At 37.0% G+C, this 16092-nt stretch overlaps 8 protein-coding genes across 8 annotated transcripts; 2 read left to right on the forward strand and 6 right to left on the reverse strand.

Annotated features, from left to right (window-relative positions):
* Positions 1-202: 202 nt before the first annotated feature.
* Positions 203-1210, forward strand: ELA1 (elongin A; the record flags this gene model as incomplete). Its single annotated transcript, XM_003955317.1, has 1 exon — positions 203-1210. The coding sequence occupies one exon, from the start codon at positions 203-205 to the stop codon at positions 1208-1210; it is 1008 nt and encodes a 335-aa protein (XP_003955366.1).
* A 419-nt stretch (positions 1211-1629) lies between these two features.
* Positions 1630-2679, forward strand: PDR16 (phosphatidylinositol transporter; the record flags this gene model as incomplete). The annotated part of the gene is made up of 1 exon (XM_003955318.1): positions 1630-2679. The coding sequence occupies one exon, from the start codon at positions 1630-1632 to the stop codon at positions 2677-2679; it is 1050 nt and encodes a 349-aa protein (XP_003955367.1).
* Positions 2680-2831: 152 nt separating this feature from the next.
* Positions 2832-3647, reverse strand: CSL4 (exosome non-catalytic core subunit CSL4; the record flags this gene model as incomplete). Its single annotated transcript, XM_003955319.1, has 1 exon — positions 2832-3647. One exon carries the CDS (start codon positions 3645-3647, stop codon positions 2832-2834), a length of 816 nt encoding a protein of 271 aa, XP_003955368.1.
* Positions 3648-3850: 203 nt separating this feature from the next.
* Positions 3851-6601, reverse strand: BNI4 (Bni4p; the record flags this gene model as incomplete). Its single annotated transcript, XM_003955320.1, has 1 exon — positions 3851-6601. One exon carries the CDS (start codon positions 6599-6601, stop codon positions 3851-3853), a length of 2751 nt encoding a protein of 916 aa, XP_003955369.1.
* A 430-nt stretch (positions 6602-7031) lies between these two features.
* On the reverse strand, positions 7032-8183 carry KAFR0A08010 (uncharacterized protein; the record flags this gene model as incomplete). Its single annotated transcript, XM_003955321.1, has 1 exon — positions 7032-8183. The coding sequence occupies one exon, from the start codon at positions 8181-8183 to the stop codon at positions 7032-7034; it is 1152 nt and encodes a 383-aa protein (XP_003955370.1).
* Positions 8184-8782: 599 nt separating this feature from the next.
* SIN4 (Sin4p) lies at positions 8783-11716 on the reverse strand (the record flags this gene model as incomplete). Its single annotated transcript, XM_003955322.1, has 1 exon — positions 8783-11716. One exon carries the CDS (start codon positions 11714-11716, stop codon positions 8783-8785), a length of 2934 nt encoding a protein of 977 aa, XP_003955371.1.
* Positions 11717-12067: 351 nt separating this feature from the next.
* YTP1 (Ytp1p) lies at positions 12068-13435 on the reverse strand (the record flags this gene model as incomplete). The annotated part of the gene is made up of 1 exon (XM_003955323.1): positions 12068-13435. One exon carries the CDS (start codon positions 13433-13435, stop codon positions 12068-12070), a length of 1368 nt encoding a protein of 455 aa, XP_003955372.1.
* A 300-nt stretch (positions 13436-13735) lies between these two features.
* Positions 13736-16036, reverse strand: KEX2 (kexin KEX2; the record flags this gene model as incomplete). The annotated part of the gene is made up of 1 exon (XM_003955324.1): positions 13736-16036. One exon carries the CDS (start codon positions 16034-16036, stop codon positions 13736-13738), a length of 2301 nt encoding a protein of 766 aa, XP_003955373.1.
* Positions 16037-16092: the final 56 nt, after the last annotated feature.

Below are 16092 nucleotides of genomic sequence, written 5' to 3' on the forward strand. Positions count from 1 at the left end.
CTAAGCCCATCACTATATTTTCTTCTACAGTTGTAACTTTCTTTCAGCCAAGACGGAAAATACGTATTATATGAAGCCAAGAAAAAAAAAAGACTTGAAAGCATTGAATGGCATGAGAAGAATATCAAAGTTTCTGCAAGATAGTGAGAGGCTGCTAAAAGCATTATTATGATCATACTGTTTGAAGTAAGAGTAATATATTATGAAGAGTTTGAAAGAAATATGTGAACTAGCGGTATTGCAAAATTCAAGGATGTTGGATGATATTAACAATGTTCCTATGTATCTTATTTTACCACTTTTGTCAAAAATAAGGAATATGAAAGTGGAACAAGTGGTTAAGTTGGAAAGGAGTAATTTTGGTTTAATTTTTGAAAGTGATTTCATTTGGTTACATTTACTCAGAGTGGAATTTCCTAATAATATTGATCACGGATTCATCTCTAATAATGACATAATAAGCAATTATTATACAAAGTTCTTCCAGACAGACTATCTATATGATCTAAACGAGTTTGAAAAAGAGTACATTGAAAGGTGTATTATCGAAAAATTGAAGAAGAATCCCCAAAAGAATAAGTACGAATTACCGCCAAGGATGTTGTACTTCAAATATGAAAATGATACGAGGAAACGGGAGGAAAGAAGTGCTGAGAGGCTACGAATGAATGTGCAGGAAATTGCTAAAGAACGGGAGAAGAAGCAAACGGTTATCGTTGATGCACCATTTCTGTTGACGAACAAGAAGAGAGGCATGGGAATATGGGGGAATAATAGAAAGAGACTCTCTTCATATTTCCATAACAAGCAAAACATCAAGAGACAAGTATCAAGGGTAGCATTTGGTGGTTCTGCAGGCAGACCCATCAAAGAACCACCAAAATCTGAGTCCACACAACTACCAGCACCACTACCACCACCAGTTGAAATAATACGAACCCCACCGGACCATTTGCATACAACTAAGCCTGTCAGACCCATACTAAAACGCAAGAGACCTTCCAACTCGAACAACATCTTCTTGAATACTTCGACCATAACCACTGTAAGCCCTACAAAACGCAAACCCTCTTTATCCCCCAGCCCTAAAGCCCAACCGACCCAACCCTCATCTCGGCACAACGAACCCTCCCAGAACTGCCATAAACGGAAATCCCTGGAATCGTACCTAAAAGAGAAACAATTCCCTAAAACAGGAGACCCTGCATGAAAGAAAAAAAAAAAAAAAGTCATTCCGCTCCAAAATTCATTTTTTCTTTTCTTTCCACGGAAAAACACCCAAAACGGCTCTTTCACAGGCGACTCTCAGCGACTCCCGTGGAATACAAATTTAATTTCCACGTAAAAAAAAAAAAACGCGTCTTTCTTTCTGTCGCCAGCGTTACGGAAGATTACCAAACAGGCAGAAAAGAGGCACTTCGAGATGAAAAGTTTTCGGTCGTAGTGGAAGAAAAAAATTCAGTGGTTTCTTTTCGTATAGCGAGCGATAGTTGCTGTAAGGTTAGTTTCGGATTTATAAGAAGAACAAGATATAAAACGTTGTTAGGTGCATTTGCTGTTTTCATTTCCCTAATTTTACTTCCATTTTCTCCAACTAAACATTGATTGTGTCAGATATACAGAAGAATAATGTTCAAGAGGTTTGGTAAAAAGAAAGAGGAAGTCGCCGATAGCAATAAGAAGACATTGGTTAAAGTGGACACGCCCATCGCAGAATTGCCTGAATCTATACATCCACCTAAATCTGTAAAGCTTACGTCAGAACAACATGAAAAATACATCACAGTGCTAAACCATTTCAAGAATCCCGATTTAATGATCCCAATGACAGAAAAAAATCGTAATGATACCTCTGATCTTATGCCTCTATCGATATTTGAAAAAGCTTGGATCACGAGAGAATGTATATTGCGTTATTTAAGAGCCACAAAATGGGTTGTTAAAGATGCAATTCAAAGAATCATCCTGTCCCTTGCATGGAGAAGAGAGTTCGGTATCAATAATTTCGGTGAAGAAAATGGCGATAAAATCAACTCTGATTTAGTCGCAATAGAAAATGAAAGTGGTAAACAAGTCGTCTTGGGATATGAAAATGATGCTAGACCCATCCTATATTTGAAACCTGGTAGACAAAATACAAAGACTTCACATAGACAAGTTCAACATTTAGTATTCATGCTTGAGAGAGTCATTGATTTTATGCCTCAAGGTCAAGATTCTCTAGCATTATTAATAGACTTCAAAGAATATAGCGATGTTCCAAAAGTAACGGGAAACAGTAAAATACCACCATTAGGTGTAGGTAAAGAAGTCTTACATATCTTACAGACACATTATCCAGAAAGATTGGGTAAAGCTCTTTTAACTAATATTCCTTGGTTAGCATGGTCTTTCTTAAAATTAATTCATCCATTTATTGATCCACAAACAAGAGAAAAACTTGTCTTTGATGAACCATTCCCCAAATACGTCCCACCACAAGCATTAGATGCCACATACGGTGGTGAATTAGATTTTAAATATGATCATGAAGTTTACTGGCCAAGTTTAATAAAAATATCAAAACAAAAGAGAGAACATTATCTCAAAAGATTTGAGAAGTTTGGTTCAGTTGTAGGATTAAGTGAATACGATTTAAGAGGTCATGCAGATGAACTACTGTATCCAGTGGAAGCATAACCTGTAAAGATATAAAATGCATTATAAATATATAATTTTTTTTTTGGTTGTTTTTCTTCTGTAAAAGAAAATAGTGAATAAAATACACTAAGGAAATTGGTTACAAAAATCTTTTATCAATCAAATTTGTGTGCATATTACCTGAATGAATCTTAAAATGGCTTGGCACATTTGCGTTTCTCCATACTACCCGTACTTGGACATATCATATTTTGCCAGTCAATGGCGTACATCAATCCACCAGCACCATTTTCTGCCTTCGCAAATATAACTCCTAAATCATTCCTTGCTGTAGTCAAATAATAATTATTACCATCTCCTAATGATAATACTTGAGCTCTCACAATATCACCAGGTTTGAAACTCTCCAACATCTTCACTTTGTCTCTATCGGTAGATCTAACATCTTGTGACCTAATAATACCTCTAAATGTTTCCCCTAGATCTGATGACGCCTGTGATATGGAAAACGTTATACCACCAGAACCACCACCAACAGCAGTTTCTCCCAATCCGTTACTGCCTACACCCCCATCAACGGGTATATTCTTATTTTCGACTGCAACAATCTCCACATTTGCTCTCTGAAGCGTTATCCTAGTAATACGACATAAAACTACATCTCCTTCCTTAGGAAGAATAATGTTGCCACTATTACTATACTTCGATAACAATTCCATATCACCAACACTAACTTTCATGAATTCCGTAATTCTGGTGCTGTCTTCCTCTTTGGCTTCTGTATTATCCGATTCTTTGGTACATGATTCTACATACAGATCACCAACTTTCGTACTTCTTATGACATTACCTACCTCGTCATTATAGTATACTAATTTTGTACCCGTTCCCGCTATATATTTTCTCACTACTGGAACGTCTCTGTCCCCTTCACGTCTTGTCTCTATCAAATCATGTTCAGGTAATAGTAACTGACCTGGAACAGCTTTCGTAGGGATATCTATCATTCTTCTTCCCTGGTGAATATGTTTTTGTTTGTTCAACCTGAGAATGTTTTTATATCGAAGACTTTTCAGCATCTTCATTTATTTTTTTTTTAATGCTCGATGAGGTCTATTTAAAAGTTTAATATGAAAAAAAAATAATAATAATGATATTTTGAGAATTTGAATAAATAATATATAACTATCGTTATAGAACGTTTTTAGCTTTAAAAAAACTGTGTATAACATGTCGAATCTTCATGAACTTCCATAGTTTCCTTTAACTCATTCAGTTCGGCTTTGATCATTTGAGCCAGTTGTGGAGTCAATTGATTACATGTGCCGATATCTGGATGTCTGTCATATTCAGTTTCACTGTATGTATCATATAATATAATCTTGGCTGAAAAGCTAACAGTTGGCCGCGTCACCTTTTCAGTGTAAGGAATACCACTTGTGTAGCTCTCAATGCTTGTTATTTCTGTATTCGAAGGTGAATATGCAGACGCATCTCCTGCAGCTGGGACTTTTAACCCACGAAAAGACATCGAAATTGGTCTACCAGTATCAGGACTTGTACTTGGCAAAAATGGCATTTGTGATGGTTGATCTTCTTCAGTTTCTTCCACTATATTATTGAAATCTTCATTTTCAAAATCTTCATCGTTGTGATTTACATTATTACAGTCATCTTCGTACTCATCCAATACATCAGCATCGTTATATTCATTTCGGAGTTCCATATCTTGGCTTGGTAGGTCTTCTTGAGCAATTTTATTTGGTTTTATATCCATAACAGCAGGATTAAATGTCTTGAAATCAGGGCTTTTTACTTGTTCCTGTTCATCATCAAAGGCTAAGTCAAAGTTAACTTCATCGCCGAAATCGATGATATTGGCAAATTCCATTATATCTGTAATTAATTCACGATCTTCTGTAAACCCAATATTATCAGTATCATTATTCGTTACCACAATTTCCTCCTGTTTTTCGCTTCCAGATAAACCTTTGAAAGGATTAATTACAGTATCATCATTTACATAGGGGCCTTCATCATCAAAATCTAAGGTTAGTTGGTTAAGTTCTTGTTCAACATCAGCTAAAGAAAAATCATTAGCATGGATTGATCCAAAATTATCTGTCGGAGCAGTAGTATTCAGTGTGTCCACTGATTCAAATCTACCACTTTTTAAGATACTACTTGTAGGACTCTTTGTTAGATCAGGCGCAGATAATATGACATCTGAAGCTTCTTCAATAACCATACCATCATTTTGCGCTTTAATGGATAATGTATCTATGGAAAGTCTGTTCGTATTAGACCTTATTGATCTATTTCTTTCTATTTTCAGAATTGAATCTATCTCATCTTCATCTAGTGATTTGGGAAAGACTGCCTCACCAGAATCTCTTCTTCTTGGTTCATCGTGTACCGAAGTTGGAGAAAGTTTTTCCATTGCGATATCTACAGTGTTAGTGCTTCCATCCATCGAGCTTGGTGTAGCTTCTAAATTTAGCAGCGTATTGAAATTCAAAGGCGTAGGGTTTCTTTTCATCATTGGTTGTTCAGATGAGTCTGATGTATCATGACTGTTCCTCTTATTCGTAATGGCAGCAGAGTCATGATTTTGTTGGTGTTGAGACACGCGTTGTTTAGGAACGTTCAATGTTGGTTCAGTTTTACTTCGACGAAATGTATCAAAAATACTGTTACTGCTATGCGATTTTTTTGCTAATTTTTCAGGTTTTGTACCTGATGATGGGTTTAAGTGAGAAAGTTGTGAATATGTGTTTGACGTTGCCAATGGACTGTTATTACCCGTTGGCGTATCCGAGTGCTTCTTTTTCTTTAAGAAAGAGAATATACTCTTTTTCTTCTTCTGTATTGGTGGTTGCTTTGACAGGGTGTTCCTGGATTTTACTGAATCTTGAATAGATGAGACTGTAGCTTTTTTACTTGACAGTGGTGTTGTGGACACCGTTCTCCTCTCAATCATATTAGGCCTCTTTGTAACTTCGTCTCGATTCAAATGCTTTTCGTCATTTGAGATAGAACGATTCACAGAGAAAGGCTTAGGAATTTCATTTTCAGTTGCTGATCCATTTAAGGTAGAAACTACATTAGGCTTTACAGATGGATTTTTCTCGTATGTTGTAATAGTATTTTCAACAATTTTACCAGGGTTGACAAAGGCTGGGGTTTGATGCAATAGGAAGGATTGCGACTTTGGTTTCTCTTCTAAAAACTCAACTTGATGAACGCTTGCTTCTTCTACGGGATCTTTATTTTTTGCTTGATTTTCTATAGCTGTAGGAAGTTCCTCGTAGGAGTCACCCTCTTCAGCTGCACTTTCTGATATATCTGGAAGCTCTGAAGGTAATTGGAAATTTGTTGGCGCAGTTACAGTGGCCCCTTGTTGAACCTTGGGAGTAGTTAGGTAATCAGGCTGATCTATTTGTGGATCATGACGGACAAAATTGAAGTTATTTGAGTCATCCAAGTCGATCAAATTAGGTGAGGCTACCATGCTTGGGGCACTCTGGCCACGGCTGTATGGAAAACTAGCTGAAAGATCATTACTCTGGCCTAATAGATTTTCTTCATTTTCGCTCTCTTCTTCCTCCTGTATTATTGAATCAGTAGCAAGCGTTATCTTCATCTTTTGTTCTGCATTTTTTGATTTTTCATTCAATATATCAGCAAGAGCACTCAGAGAAGGTGAAGCTGCAATACTTACAGTTTTCGTTTCTGGATTCCATGCTCTCTGTGACTGTATCTGTTCTTCAGATTCACATTCGTTATCCTTGGCTGTGTATGGCTGTCCCAATGATGCATTTATACTCCTATCAGATATCTCTTTCAGTATTAGGGAGTTTCGAAACGTTCTGGAGTGTTCTAAAGCGTTTGTAGAGTTAGAAGAATAAAATGATGAGTTCAGCAGATCCGATGTATCGTATTCAGATACTATACTAGACATTGTAGAATATAGATTTTGAATATGGTTTAGTTATGGTAGTAAGTTATCGTAAGTTGTTCGAAAGTTGGGATATCACTGTAAACCAGAACAGGGTTGTAACCTCACCAAAGAAAAAAGCGATCGATTGTGAGAAGCTATCACACGTATATCTTATGAGTTTCTGTTAATCTTACTCAACAGCCGGCAAAACTTCTTCCAATTATATATCAAACCGCCTGTCCAAATGAGGAAGTCAGCCTACTTAATTAAAAATTTTACGCGAATTTTAAAAAAAAGAATTTACGACGCGTCAACTTCTTCAACCGGGTTATAATGAGTCTCTCTAGCGTTACTAGTCACTGCAGCACCTAGTAAACAATGCAGTTATGAATATTTTCTATAAATATGTATATGTATACCCGAGTTGCAAAAACTCTTATGGATGGTTGGCTCACATAACAATGCAGTCTCTTTTCCCCTGTGGTACTTTGTTCGTGCTTCTTGGTACATTGGTGTAAAGCTTTTTGACTGGCATACGGGTGGGCTTAGATGTGTCTTCTGGGAGAGGTTCATCCAGGACAGTAATAGCAGTTTTTGTGGGTGGTCTGAAGAAGGCGCCCTTTGGTCTTCTGCTAGCCGTACTGGATCTTTCTTTTTCGCCTTCTTCTTCTTGCTGTTCATCGTCGTCACTAATTTCTGGGATTGGAAAGTCAAAGTCGTCGTCAACTGATTCAGCTGGCTTCACTTCTCCTTCATGAAGTGAGCTCGTTTCACACATATAGCTCTCATTGATTTGCTTCAGTAGGATTGGGTCGTTACCGTACAGTAATAAACAATTGGCCAAATAGGAATACAATTTGGACCAACACTCTTCTAGTTCAATAGTGAAAAGAGAACCAAACCTATCTTGAAATGTTTTTAACAGAGCTAAACCCATTACTTCGAACTTCTGATTATCGATTGATAGGATTCTGGCATGTCTTTTACTGATATTCTTCAATTGAGTATCCAAAGCATGGATGTTCTCCATATTATTGACGGCGTTATTGACAATTTTGCTGAAAGATACCGCTTGATGTCTAATTGATGGAAACATTTTCTCCACTGTAGAATCCATATGAATTAAATTTTCGTAGAACTGTATGGCAAACAGAGATTTTTCAACATCGACATCTTCTGCAGGACCAGCAGCCAAGGTTGTTTTTACGTTCAATTGTTTTGAGTTATTCACAATGTTAGTTTTATGAATTTCTGAAAATCTAGCGCTAGAAAATGGGCTCGAACTGATGCCCAACCGACGATTGGTGTTAAGTTTTTGGTAGAATCGAGTATACATATCAGATGTCAACTCATCACTAAGCATCATAGCCCATGATTCTCTAATAATATGTGCTTCTCTTGAGGACACTCTAAAATTTATCTTTGCTGTACTTCTATCTAAAACAGATGCTCTCTTTGACCTCGTTGATTTCTCACTTCTGTTACCCGCCGCCACGCTATTACTTATTGAAGGTCTTCTAGTAATTATAGTTGGTGTGACATCACTAAGTGGTTCCTTTGGGGCGTTCAAACTTAGATCTTGCGAATTTTGCTTTACCTCCATATAATAACTGTCTTCAGATAATATAGTCATGTCTTGATCCGGTTTCGTAGTTTGATTTAGCCTCAACTAATTCCAAAACTTTCAAAAATGATTTGCAAGATACGTCTATATATAAATAAGCAAACACCATTCAAACATTCAACTCTTCCTAGAGCAAGAGTTGTAGCGGTTTTAACTAGCTTTATTCTCTGTAAAAGAGGAAAAAAAATTTTCACTCATTCATCTCTTTGCAGCAGTAGTTTTCTCAATGCAAGATTTACATTTTCGGTTAGATAAGCTCTCTATTATAGGGAGTTTTCACTGCTAGAAAAACAATCATGTGTCAAGAAAAGAAACGGAAATAACAATTAAGCACAGAACTCGACGGAGAAAAAAAATTCTAAGTTTCCGTCTGGGTTTTTGCCTGATTTACACTCATAAAAGCAATGAAGGTCGTTTTTAGATGTAACGACGTTTCGCAAAAGAAATCAAGAGCAGGCACAGTGGGTTACTTGAATTTATATGAATTTGTTAGGCATTAAATACGTACAGTGCTATTTACTTGATCGCTTTTCATGGAAAGGACTGTCCTTAGTTTCTATATATAAAACGTTCTTTTATCACGTAGAGCTGTTTGTTTCACTTTCTAAATCGTATAACATACCAGAACACACACAATTCCTTGTATACATTGTTGGCCATCTTCTAGTCTGGATTGAAGTTGCCACAATTGTCTTATCAGGGGAAATAACGTATCCTGCTCTGGTAACACACCCACATCTACTGCATCTTTTCAGTTTCCCGGTTTGCATTTCTAGTTGACTGAAATAATCATAGGTGATCCCATCAAACGCAGTCTGGCTGAATTTTCTTGATGACTTCATACCGGCAGGAAGATCTTGCGGTTCAATTATTAATCCATCCGCAATAGGTTTTAGCAGATGATGAAGTTTAGGAACAAAGAGCTCATCATTACTTATGCTCAGGCCAGAAGTGTCGGAGAAGAAAATGTTTGCCGCATTCACACGAGATATAATTGCATTCCTTGAATAGTTCAACAGAAACTCAGTGATTTTTGATTGGTCGGTTGGCACTACACCCCTAATGAGAAGTGAATATTCTCTTGCTAAAGATGTTTCCCTGGCATTTGGCACCTGTTGTTCATTTAATGCGGTAAATTTATTGTTGACATCAACTAGGAAAGTCTCAAATTTTTCAAAATTTACTGGAGACTCACTCAGTACCATTTTTAAAAAGTGAGATGACTCATTCAGCACAGGGTACGTATTCTCAGGAAATTTCGTAATTAGTTGGATGATTTTTTTAATCTCTGATAAAATTGTAAGAATTAGATGTCTTGGCATTTTAGCTCCAAATATACCTAGTACCAAAGTAGGACCTATGTCGAGTGGGTTGTTGATCAACAATAAAACTTCTTGTATCAAGTACGTAGTGAATTTCACAAACCACTTCGCAATAGGAATTATAGAGTGTATTAAATCTTGTTTCGAAAATGATGCTGGGAAAATACTCTTTGTAGAATTGCTACTGTTGTTCATTTGTTCAACTGCAAATTGAAGATTACGTGAAACGCCAGATAATGCGAACAATATATTTTTCAGATAAAGTATTACTCTGGCTATTTTTGCTATGGATTCGTCACCAAAACCACTACCCAGCTCCAATTGTAATAACATTATTTTTTGAATTGGTCTGCTCATTATCATTTTGTCCATTATATCCTTTGGTGCGTCTGGTGAAACATTGAAAAAAGAAAATAGGTTCGACATCAAGATCACTATAAAATCTTCGGCTCTTTTAACATCCAATTTAGCAATCTTTAAAATGTGCGTCTTACAAGCAATAGTTAAATCCTCAGACGCAAGCTGCCTGTGGGTGATGTTTGCAAATGAGAAGGCAAATGCAACTGCATTGATATTGTCATTTGCCTTTGAAAGTACATCGTTTTGGTATACAGGGAAGAATTTAGGAACTGGATCTTTCACTATTTTAGTAATGATACCCGCCATAGATGGAGAGACAGTCATCCATTCTATCACGCCAGAGGGGGGCAATGCAGGATAGTGGAAACCACTACTTAATATTGACATTATAACATTGGAGAAATTGCTTGAACCTGTTGTTTTCTTTGATCTTTCTGTTTCTAATATCCAATCGTTTTGATTATAAGTTGCGACAGATCCGTTTTCGAAATAAAATGTAATAAAACCATCTATAAGTTCAGAAGTAACATGAACCACGATATTATCTAGTTTCAATTCGCCAGATTGGGAGATACTGTAACGTTCTGACTTCAAAAAACCACCTTTACCAGATTGAGTAGAAGGCAGGTCTGGTTTGAGAATTGATAAGTACTCTGTCGAAAGATCGATATGTGTTATCTTTTGTCTCCTTATAATACTTTTGTTTGTACCACAAACTCTATAGATAAGAAGTATTTCAGGTGATGGTTCCTTTATGAGTGGAGATTTGAAGAGCGGATGTATGTTCATCAATTCAATAATATTCCCTTCTGAATCAACTCTTTCTACATTTGATTCCAATATTAATTTTACACTTAAAGTGGGATCATTTAATAAATTTTCAGACTTATCTGCGGGGGCATTCCAAGATACATTCAACTTATAGAAAGATAATTTCTTGGAGAGTTTTGAGTATGTAGTAATTAGGAGTGCTTGCTCTTCATTGATTGGTGTTAATTTGGCAAACTCAAACCAATCTAGCTCTTTTGATCTTTGATCCTGTGAATAAAATAATTGTAATGTAATTTTCTTGTGATCCTTTGAATTGGAAAACTGGTACCAGAAGTCAATTTGCCCATTTCTACGGATACCTAAACACGCATATTTCATGAAAGGAGGATAGAATACGCCGAAAGGGGATACTTGTTGGGCTTTGTTTCTGTAGCATTTGACTGAAGAATCAAAGACACAGAATTGTGAACCAATTATTGCTTTTGAGGAGCTTATCCAATGAAAATCCAAAATAGTTGTATTGTATTCTTTCTTCGTTTGTTTTTTCTCGAGAAGAGTATTCTGTAATTGATTCACTGGAGAAAGTGGCATTGCATGATTATGCATTTTATATATATTATCTTGAAATAATAATGTTAGCTTTTCAAAAGTGGTGGCTCCCTCTAAGCCTTGACCAGTAATCATCATTGTCACATTCCCGATTTCGTCACAGACTGTAAGCATATCACCAGGTAAGCTAAAGTAATCATTCCAATGGATGGATGAAATATTGTAAAAAAAATGGATATTGGGCCTAACATGTGTGGAAGCACTTGGTACAGTTGTAGGCGAGGCAATACCTACATTAATATTGCTACCGCCTACGCTACCTTGCGAAGTGGGTATTTCATGGAGTTGGGGATGTATAATATATCGCTGTGGAGGATGGAATCTCCAATTGCTTCCATTGACTGTTTCAAGGAAAGTGATACATAAGTTTCCTTCGGAGGATTCAGAGTCACCGTACGCAATTATGCCGGTTCTAGACCATGCTATTTGATTCTGCCTCAGTGAGTACATTTCCTGATATCTTGGAGTTGATGTTTAGTCTAGTATGAAGCGCCAATTGAATAAATATATTTTCAATATTCTATATACTTACAACTTGCAAATGAATTTTTCAAAATGTCGTATTTGAGGACGCGCCCACCTTGAACTTTCTGTCCCGCAACTATAACGTTAAGCTGAATAAAACATTAATGGCTTACTCCTTGGAAGCCTTCACGGTTCAGTACTACTTGCTACAATTAGAATTTTCTGAAATAAATGTATGCTTATATACATAAATATAGGCTTTGAGCGTATTTTAAGAGTATGCTGTGATGCCTCAGATGCTGGAAGTCTTTTCCTTACATTTTTCCTAAAAAGTAATTATAAATCAAAGCTATTTGAACCATTCGGATGTTCCGACTCTTCATTAGTACTCAGTTCGTACACAATATTAGACTCTAGCTCATTACTCCACGTGTCAGAATATTTACCTAGTATATCTGCGTCATTTTTCTCCGACAAGTATACATATAGATCAAGGCAGACGATCACCCAAAAGTGGAGCAAAAATGCGCCAGAAAGTACCACCATTACATATGAACTGTGTTCAGCATTTAGTCGCAACACTAGTATAAGTTGTTCTTCATTGGCGGACATAAAAAGGACGCCTGCGGCTATCAAGCAAAATGGTGGTAGATATTGGAATGATAAGATTTTAGTGTCGCTTCGCAAATCACCTAGCAGAACCGATATCTCTAAGATTCTTAAAGCTCCACCTGTCATTAAAATGACTCCGAAAAAATAATGGACATTTGTGCTTATAGCTAAACGCTGAGCGTGCTGTGTCATTGCCCATCCTGTAAAGATTATTAGTAAACTTGGAATAAATGTTCTTCTATTTTTTCTTGATAAATAGATGCCTAATATACCTCCTGCCCACCACAATATACCCATTGCTGTGTGTTGATAATCATGCATCAACCACTCTTCTTTTCCCCATCTGTGTTCTGTGAATGTGTTCACTATGCCGTAAAGGCACATGACCCAACTGTCAATGTAATCTTGAGAACAGTTTGCAGTTGAATTCCGCAGCAAGGGTACCTGCAATACTAATGTATAAATGAATCCATAAAGGATAAAGCTTGAGCCCATTATCCCATGTGCTATACATTGGCCAGTATGCTTGTTCCTGCAAAAACCAAACATTGCGACTGGTGCCAAACAAACCCTCAGCCAACCTAAAATTATTATTATAGAAGCCAAAACTTTGTTCAGCAGTGAAAGATATTTATTGCCAAAAAATGAGACTAATAGTTTCAGATTTTTATTGTTGCTATTCATTATGCTGGTTGCACAGCTTGAAATGACATAAGCAAATAATGTGGCCCACATGATCAGGAATAATATCCATCCAGTAGCCCTTGAAGTAGCGTTTTCAACTCCGTCATTATCAGCAAAACTCATTGTAGTAATTTCTAAAGTCGAATATAGGGTGGATATGAAATGCAGCATTGTGGCAGAACGGTTCTTGCCAGCATATATCAATGACGCCGCTACAGAAGGGAGCAAAAATAAGAAGAATAAAGTGGCAATCCAATGGAGTGATTTGCGTGTACCATCAAGTATGTCAGGTCTGGTAAGGTTCATACTACTCGAATCACTCCCAGGCATATTCATGTTCATATCCATTGGTATAGCTCTGACAGCTCTCGAGAAAGTGACAATTATAATAAATTTCAAAGAATCCATTTCGAAAATTAATTAACAAAAACGGCCAATACTAGTAAATTCAGTACTAGAAGTTTCTGTAAAAAGTTGAATGATTACATATGACTTCCCTTTATTTCGAAAGGCTTATTTTATTATAAGGTATATTATATATTGTGCTGTATCGCGCAATAGCGACGGTAAATTAGCGAATGAAATTTGAAAAAGTTATGTTCTATAAATGAAACGCGTTATAAAACTACTTAGAAAGTACTATGTACAATGTCAATAACTCTTTTTTCTTGATGGGTATGAGTTTTCTTGTTATGAAGGAAAGACTGATTATCTTTCATGGTTGCTAATTTCTTGAGATTCCGACGTTTCGCCTGATTCATTCATAGTTAACATGGTATCAATACCATCGGTGTTTTGAGTCAGGTTGACATCTTCATCCGATAAATCAAAGTCAAAGTCCTCAATGTCTTCTGCATCATCCATTCCAGTATTGGAGGTCATGCTATTATCAACTGTGGAGTCAAAGTCAGATTCTGTATCTATAATATCAAATTCATATGCTTCTGCTCTTGACCTTCTTATTCTTCTTCTTGACTTAACAAAGAATGAGAAGTAAAGGGATAGGAAAACACATCCTAGAATAAATACACCAATGAAATAATGCATCGCATCTTCTGGACGAGAAATCTTTTTAGGAGTATTATGGTCAGGGCGTGACGTTGAGGTCGGAACAGATGTCACCGTCATATCTATTGATGTCGAACTAACTGGCGTAGGCGTTGTAATAGAAGTAGAAGGAGACATCGTAGAAGTAACAACAACATCTCCCTCTTTATCATTACCAAACTCGAACTTCACGGAATCATCTGGATTGAGTGATTCTCCAAAGAACTTTAGTCTCCAATCTCTAAAGTTGACATTCACGCTGTCATGTGCAGTTCTGACTTGCAATTTCCATTTGCCAACGCCTGATTCACCCCAATGTGCAATAGACATAAAAGTCCAGTCTTTAAATCCATCCTTAGATTTATCACGTTCTCTTACAACGCCTAAGTGAGAGACCATTCCACTTGGAGAAATCAAATCGACGATTATAGAGCCTCTGCTGTCACTTTCTATGGAAACCGTAACAGTCACGTGCTCAACTCTTTTCAGGTTGGCCCTCTTTAGATCTTCCTCATTGATTTCAAATTCTGATTCTAGCATTTCAGAAGGAGAAGTCGTTGATTTGTCTACAGTAACGGTTCTCCCGTAGTACCATGATTGCGGGTTAACATTCTCCCAATCCTTTGCCATCTCTATCAAGGCAAGGGCATCAAGTTTCCCATAACCATAACGATGAGAATATCTTTTTTTGAGGGCCCCCATTTGAGAATCCGCATCACTATTAGTGATTTCCTTGGACGATAATATTGATAGATATTGAACATCCCTCCAAGTCAAATTTGGATTGGCCTGTAACAGTAGTGTGTATATGCCTGCTGCCAATGGTGCAGCGGCAGAGGTTCCCCCATGTCTGTCATTACATTTATTATTGATATCAGTGGTATGAATGTATTCTCCAGAGCCAGAAGAATATGTAACAACCATAACCGCAGAACAGCTCTCTGAATATGGAGGATGTAAATCTTTATGATCGATTGCGCCTACAGTAATAGAGTATATTGAGTTGGTGTAACCATCATAATTACAATTGTCTCCAAACGAACCACCATTACCGCTGGCGAACACATAGATAGCACCTTTATTCTTTCTACCGTCATTGACTCCCTTTATAAGAGCCTTTTTGACGAGATCCGACGGACCTTGTAGGTGTGTACCATCATCCTGTGGACCCCACGAACAGGAATATATATCATTGATGTCCAATGCATTTATCAGGGCGGCAGCTTCATCTTCTGCAGTAATTTCACCAGATAAAATCCGTATACCAGCTACTTTGGCATCATACGCTACACCGATCCCGCAAATGCCGTTGTTTTTAACAGCTGCAATTTCACCTGCGCACCTAGTACCATGATAATCGTCAGCCAACGTGGGTTTTGGTAAATTTGTATTGGCATTGAAATCCCAAGAACCTTCTTTGCAAAAATTGTCTTTAATATCAGGATTTTCATAATCCAGCCCATCGTCAACAACAGCTGCTACAACGCCTTTTCCTGTAATATTCTGGTACCATACGTCCTGAACATTGACATCATTTCCTTTAAATGCTGGGTTAATCAAATGCCATTGTTTCTCGAACAGAGGATCATCAATATGCAACCTTTCCTCGGCTTCTTTAATTGGTATAAAACTTGAATCCATCGGAGGTACAGCCATTCTTTTGAAGAGTCTATTACTTTCTCCTGGTAAGTCTTGAAATGATAGGACATCATCGTATAATGAATAATCTTGTCTTTTTTGTAGGTTTGAGGTGGCTACAGAAAAAACGTAATGATTTTCTAACCCACGTACATTATGTTCGTATTTCCAGGATGGATGCAAGTTTATTAGTTTATCTAGTGCCAAATTGGATTCTATCGCAAAGTATTGTCTTGTGGAATGATCTTTGTGGGAAATTTCCTCGCAAGATACCTGAGTTATCAGCGATATTATGGATAATATTATATTTTTCCTTATTTTCATTTCCTTGGAAGGTCTTTGATAAAAACGAAAGAGTCAACCTACTAGCAAAATGGAAA

Source organism: Kazachstania africana, chromosome 1 (assembly GCF_000304475.1).
Source record: "Kazachstania africana CBS 2517 chromosome 1, complete genome".
Classification (NCBI taxonomy): domain Eukaryota; kingdom Fungi; phylum Ascomycota; class Saccharomycetes; order Saccharomycetales; family Saccharomycetaceae; genus Kazachstania; species Kazachstania africana.